This window comes from Lampetra fluviatilis, unplaced genomic scaffold (assembly GCF_964198595.1).
Source record: "Lampetra fluviatilis unplaced genomic scaffold, kcLamFluv1.1 SCAFFOLD_463, whole genome shotgun sequence".
Taxonomy (NCBI): domain Eukaryota; kingdom Metazoa; phylum Chordata; class Hyperoartia; order Petromyzontiformes; family Petromyzontidae; genus Lampetra; species Lampetra fluviatilis.
Window position 1 is genome coordinate 32,501 of NW_027620478.1, and position 7,500 is coordinate 40,000.

Consider the following 7,500-nt stretch of genomic DNA (forward strand, 5'->3'; position numbering starts at 1 on the left):
CTCTGTGTGTGTCACAGGGTCACTACCACCCCACTGTGTGTGTGTCACTGTGTGTGTCTCTGTGTGTCTCTGTGTGTGTCACAGGGTCACTACCACCCCGCTGTGTGTGTGTCACTGTGTGTGTCACTGTGTGTCACTGTGTGTGTATCACACTGTGTGTGTCACTGTGTGTGTCACTGTGTGTGTCTCTGTGTGTGTGTCACTGTGTGTGTCACTGTGTGTGTATCACACTGTGTGTGTCACTGTGTGTGTCTCTGTGTGTGTGTCACTGTGTGTGTCACTGTGTGTCACAGGGTCACTACCACCCCACTGTGTGTGTGTCTCTGTGTGTGTGTCACTGTGTGTGTCACAGGGTCACTACCACCCCGCTGTGTGTGTGTCACTGTGTGTGTCACTGTGTGTGTGTCACTGTGTGTGTGTCACTGTGTGTGTGTCACTGTGTGTGTGTCTCTGTGTGTGTGTCACTGTGTGTGTCACAGGGTCACTACCACCCCGCTGTGTGTGTGTCACTGTGTGTGTCACTGTGTGTGTGTCACTGTGTGTGTGTCACTGTGTGTGTGTCACTGTGTGTGTGTCACTGTGTGTGTGTCACTGTGTGTGTCACTGTGTGTCTCACTGTGTGTCTCACTGTGTGTGTGTCACTGTGTGTGTCACTGTGTGTGTGTCACTGTGTGTGTCTCACTGTGTGTGTGTCACTGTGTGTGTGTGTCACTGTGTGTGTGTGTGTCACTGTGTGTGTGTGTCACTGTGTGTGTGTGTCACTGTGTGTGTGTCACTGTGTGTGTGTGTCACTGTGTGTGTCACTGTGTCACTGTGTGTGTGTCACTGTGTGTGTGTCACTGTGTGTGTGTGTCACTGTGTGTGTGTCACTGTGTGTGTCACTGTGTCACTGTGTGTGTGTCACTGTGTGTGTGTGTCTCTGTGTGTGTCACTGTGTGTGTGTGTCACTGTGTGTGTGTGTCACTGTGTGTGTGTGTCACTGTGTGTGTGTCACAGTGTGTGTGTCAATGTGTGTGTCTCTGTGTGTGTCACTGTGTGTGTGTGTCACTGTGTGTGTGTGTGTCACTGTGTGTGTGTGTCACTGTGTGTGTCACTGTGTGTGTGTGTGTCACTGTGTGTGTGTCACTGTGTCACTGTGTGTGTCACTGTGTCACTGTGTGTGTGTCACTGTGTGTGTGTCACTGTGTGTGTGTGTCACTGTGTGTGTGTCACTGTGTGTGTGTCACTGTGTGTGTCACTGTGTCACTGTGTGTGTGTCACTGTGTGTGTGTGTCTCTGTGTGTGTCACTGTGTGTGTGTGTCACTGTGTGTGTCACTGTGTGTGTGTGTCACTGTGTGTGTGTCACTGTGTGTGTCACTGTGTGTGTGTGTCACTGTGTGTGTGTGTGTCACTGTGTGTGTGTGTCACTGTGTGTGTGTGTCACTGTGTGTGTGTCACTGTGTGTGTGTCACTGTGTGTGTGTGTCACTGTGTGTGTGTCACTGTGTGTGTGTGTCACTGTGTGTGTCACTGTGTGTGTGTGTCACTGTGTGTGTGTGTCACTGTGTGTGTGTGTCACTGTGTGTGTGTGTCACTGTGTGTGTGTCACTGTGTGTGTGTCACTGTGTGTGTGTGTCACTGTGTGTGTGTGTCACTGTGTGTGTGTCACTGTGTGTGTGTGTCACTGTGTGTGTGTGTGTGTCACTGTGTGTGTGTCACTGTGTGTGTGTCACAGGGTCACTACCACCCCGCTGTGTGCCAAGTTGCTGTGCATCTGCTGCAGGGCGCTCCCATGGAGGGGAGGGGCTCCCTCCCCCACTCGCTGTCACGGCGGTCAGTAAACAACATCAACAACATCAACAACATCAACAACATCAACAACATCAACAACAACAACAACATCATCAACAACAACAACATCGTCATCAACATCATCATCAACATCAACAACATCATCAACATCAACAACATCAACAACATCAACAACATCAACAACATCAACAACATCATCAACATCAACAACATCAACATCAACAACATCAACATCATCAACATCATCATCAACATCATCAACATCAACAACATCAACAACATCAACAACATCATCAACAACATCATCAACAACATCAACAACATCATCAACAACATCATCACCATCATCAACATCATCAACATCATCAACATCATCATCAACAACATCAACATCATCAACATCAACAACATCAACAACAACATCAACATCAACAACATCATCAACATCAACAACATCAACAACATCAACAACATCAACATCATCAACATCATCAACATCAACACCATCAACAACAACATCATCAACAACATCATCATCAACACCATCAACAACATCATCACCATCATCAACATCATCAACATCATCAACATCAACAACATCAACAACATCATCAACACCATCAACACCATCAACATCAACAACATCAACATCAACATCATCAACAACACCATCATCATCAACAACACCACCATCATCATCAACATCAACAACATCAACAACATCAACAACATCAACAACATCAACAACATCAACAACATCAACAACATCATCAACATCAACATCATCAACAACATCAACATCATCATCAACATCATCAACATCAACAAAAACATCATCAACATCATCATCAACAACATCAGCATCACCAACAATATCATCATCAACAACAACATCACCATGGTAGTAGTGATGGTGGTGATGGTGGTGATGGTGTTGATGTTGATGGTGTTGATGGTGTTGATGTTGATGTTGTTGATGTTGATGGTGTTGATGTTGATGATGATGTTCTGTGATGTTGATGTTGTTGATGTTGATGTTGTTGATGTTGATGTTGTTGATGTTGATGTTGTTGATGTTGATGTTGTTGATGTTGATGTTGTTGATGTTGATGTTGTTGATGTTGTTGATGTTGATGTTGTTGTTGATGTTGTTGATGTTGTTGATGTTGTTGATGTTGATGATGTTGATGTTGATGTTGTTGTTGATGTTGTTGATGTTGTTGATGTTGATGTTGTTGATGTTGATGTTGTTGATGTTGATGATGTTGATGATGATGTTCTGTGATGTTGATGATGTTGTTGATGTTGATGGTGTTGATGTTGTTGATGTTGATGTTGTTGATGTTGATGTTGTTGTTGTTGTTGATGTTGTTGATGTTGTTGATGTTGTTGATGTTGTTGATGTTGATGATGTTGATGTTGATGTTGTTGATGTTGTTGATGTTGTTGATGTTGTTGTTGATGTTGTTGATGATGTTGATGTTGATGTTGTTGATGTTGATGTTGTTGATGTTGTTGTTGATGTTGTTGATGTTGATGTTGTTGATGTTGTTGATGTTGTTGTTGATGTTGTTGATGTTGTTGTTGATGTTGTTGATGTTGTTGATGTTGTTGATGTTGTTGATGTTGATGTTGATGTTGTTGATGTTGTTGATGTTGTTGATGTTGTTGTTGATGTTGTTGATGTTGTTGATGTTGTTGATGTTGTTGTTGATGGTGTTGATGGTGTTGATGTTGATGTTGTTGATGTTGATGGTGTTGATGTTGATGATGATGTTCTGTGATGTTGATGTTGTTGATGTTGATGTTGTTGATGTTGATGTTGTTGATGTTGATGTTGTTGATGTTGATGTTGTTGATGTTGATGTTGTTGATGTTGATGTTGTTGATGTTGATGTTGTTGATGTTGTTGATGTTGATGTTGTTGTTGATGTTGTTGATGTTGTTGATGTTGTTGATGTTGATGTTGTTGTTGATGTTGTTGATGTTGTTGATGTTGTTGATGTTGTTGATGTTGATGTTGTTGATGTTGATGATGTTGATGATGATGTTCTGTGATGTTGATGATGTTGTTGATGTTGATGGTGTTGATGTTGTTGATGTTGATGTTGTTGATGTTGATGTTGTTGTTGTTGTTGATGTTGTTGATGTTGTTGATGTTGTTGATGTTGTTGATGTTGATGATGTTGATGTTGATGTTGTTGATGTTGTTGATGTTGTTGATGTTGTTGTTGATGTTGTTGATGATGTTGATGTTGATGTTGTTGATGTTGTTGATGTTGTTGTTGATGTTGTTGATGTTGATGTTGTTGATGTTGTTGATGTTGTTGTTGATGTTGTTGATGTTGTTGATGTTGTTGATGTTGTTGATGTTGATGATGTTGATGTTGATGTTGTTGATGTTGTTGATGTTGTTGTTGATGTTGTTGATGTTGTTGATGTTGTTGATGTTGTTGATGATGTTGATGTTGTTGATGTTGTTGATGTTGTTGATGTTGTTGATGTTGATGATGTTGTTGATGATGTTGATGTTGATGATGATGTTGATGATGTTGATGTTGTTGATGTTGTTGATGTTGTTGATGTTGTTGATGATGTTGATGTTGTTGATGTTGTTGATGTTGTTGATGTTGTTGATGATGTTCTGTGATGTTGATGTTGTTGATGTTGATGTTGTTGATGTTGTTGATGTTGTTGTTGATGTTGATGTTGTTGATGTTGTTGATGTTGTTGATGTTGTTGTTGATGTTGATGATGTTGATGTTGTTGATGTTGTTGATGTTGATGTTGTTGATGTTGTTGTTGATGTTGATGTTGATGTTGTTGATGTTGTTGATGTTGATGTTGTTGATGTTGTTGATGATGTTGATGTTGTTGATGATGATGTTGATGTTGATGATGTTGATGATGTTGATGTTGTTGATGTTGATGTTGATGTTGATGTTGTTGTTGTTGTTGATGTTGTTGATGTTGTTGATGTTGTTGATGTTGTTGATGATGTTGATGTTGTTGATGATGTTGATGTTGATGATGGTGATGTTGTTGTTGTTGTTGATGTTGATGTTGATGATGTTGATGATGTTGATGATGTTGTTGATGTTGATGTTGATGTTGTTGTTGTTGTTGATGTTGATGTTGTTGATGTTGTTGATGTTGTTGATGATGTTGATGTTGTTGATGATGTTGATGTTGTTGATGATGTTGATGTTGATGTTGATGATGGTGATGTTGTTGTTGTTGTTGATGTTGATGTTGTTGATGTTGATGATGTTGTTGATGTTGTTGATGTTGTTGATGATGTTGATGATGGTGATGTTGTTGATGTTGATGTTGATGATGGTGATGTTGTTGTTGTTGATGTTGATGTTGTTGATGTTGTTGATGATGTTGATGTTGATGTTGTTGATGTTGTTGATGATGTTGATGTTGTTGATGTTGTTGATGTTGTTGATGATGTTGATGTTGTTGATGTTGTTGATGATGTTGATGTTGTTGATGTTGTTGATGTTGTTGATGATGTTGATGTTGATGTTGTTGATGATGTTGATGTTGATGATGTTGTTGATGTTGATGTTGATGATGTTGTTGATGTTGTTGATGTTGTTGATGATGTTGATGATGGTGATGTTGTTGATGTTGTTGATGTTGTTGATGTTGTTGATGAGGTTGATGTTGATGTTGTTGTTGATGTTGATGTTGATGATGTTGTTGTTGATGATGTTGATGATGTTGATGTTGTTGATGTTGTTGTTGATGTTGATGGTGTTGATGTTGTTGATGGTGTTGATGTTGTTGATGTTGTTGGTGTGTCACAGGACCCCCGTGGAGGTGTTTGACGACTTCAATCCAGGCCGGATGACGTTCAACCCTCCTGTGCAGAGCACCGCTCCCTCCAGAAAGGTGACACACACAGTGACACACACACACACAGTGACACACACACACAGTGACACACACACAGTGACACACACACAGTGACACACACACAGTGACACACACACAGTGACACACACACACACAGTGACACACACACACACAGTGACACACACACACAGTGACACACACACACACACAGTGACACACACACACACAGTGACACACACACACACAGTGACACACACACACAGTGACACACACACACACAGTGACACACACACACAGTGACACACACACACAGTGACACACACACAGTGACACACACACAGTGACACACACACAGTGACACACACACAGTGACACACACACACACACACACAGTGACACACACACACACAGTGACACACACACACACAGTGACACACACACACAGTGACACACACACACACAGTGACACACACACAGTGACACACACACACAGTGACACACACACAGTGACACACACACAGTGACACACACACAGTGACACACACACACACACACACAGTGACACACACACACACAGTGACACACACACACACAGTGACACACACACACACAGTGACACACACACAGTGACACACACAGTGACACACACACACACAGTGACACACACACACACAGTGACACACACACACAGTGACACACACACACACAGTGACACACACACACACACACAGTGACACACACAGTGACACACACAGTGACACACACACACACAGTGACACACACACACACAGTGACACACACACACACAGTGACACACACACACAGTGACACACACACACACAGTGACACACACACACACAGTGACACACACACACACAGTGACACACACACAGTGACACACACACACAGTGACACACACACACACAGTGACACACACACACACAGTGACACACACACACAGTGACACACACACACACAGTGACACACACACACACAGTGACACACACACACACAGTGACACACACAGTGACACACACACATAGTGTGTAGTACACACACACAGTGACACACACACACAGTGACACACACACAGTGACACACACACACAGTGACACACACACAGTGACACACACACACACAGTGACACACACACAGTGACACACACACAGTGACACACACACAGTGACACACACACAGTGACACACACACAGTGACACACACACACACAGTGACACACACACACACAGTGACACACACACACACAGTGACACACACACAGTGACACACACACACACACACAGTGACACACACACACAGTGACACACACACACAGTGACACACACACACAGTGACACACACACACACAGTGACACACACACACAGTGACACACACACACACAGTGACACACACACACACACAGTGACACACACACACACAGTGACACACACACACACACACAGTGACACACACACACACAGTGATACACACACACAGTGACACACACACACAGTGACACACACACACAGTGACACACACACACAGTGACACACACACACAGTGACACACACACACACAGTGACACACACACACAGTGACACACACACACAGTGACACACACACACACAGTGACACACACACACACAGTGACACACACACACACAGTGACACACACACACACACAGTGACACACACACACACACAGTGACACACACACAGTGACACACACACAGTGACACACACACACAGTGACACACACACAGTGACACACACACAGTGACACACAGTGACACACAGTGACACACAGTGACACACACACAGTGACACACACACACACAGTGACACAC

The 7,500-nt window shown here is 42.6% G+C and overlaps 1 protein-coding gene across 1 annotated transcript in view; it reads left to right on the forward strand.

Moving 5' to 3' along the window:
- LOC144953968 (nucleolar complex protein 3 homolog) overlaps positions 1-7,500 on the forward strand; it is a gene marked incomplete at its 5' end in the record, with an annotated part of 15,889 nt that overhangs the window by 4,636 nt on the left and 3,753 nt on the right. Inside the window, 2 exons of the mRNA XM_078884563.1 lie at positions 1,715-1,812; positions 5,607-5,691. Of these exons, the coding sequence (XP_078740689.1) occupies positions 1,715-1,812; positions 5,607-5,691 (183 nt within the window). The remainder of the gene's footprint in view (positions 1-1,714; positions 1,813-5,606; positions 5,692-7,500) is intronic.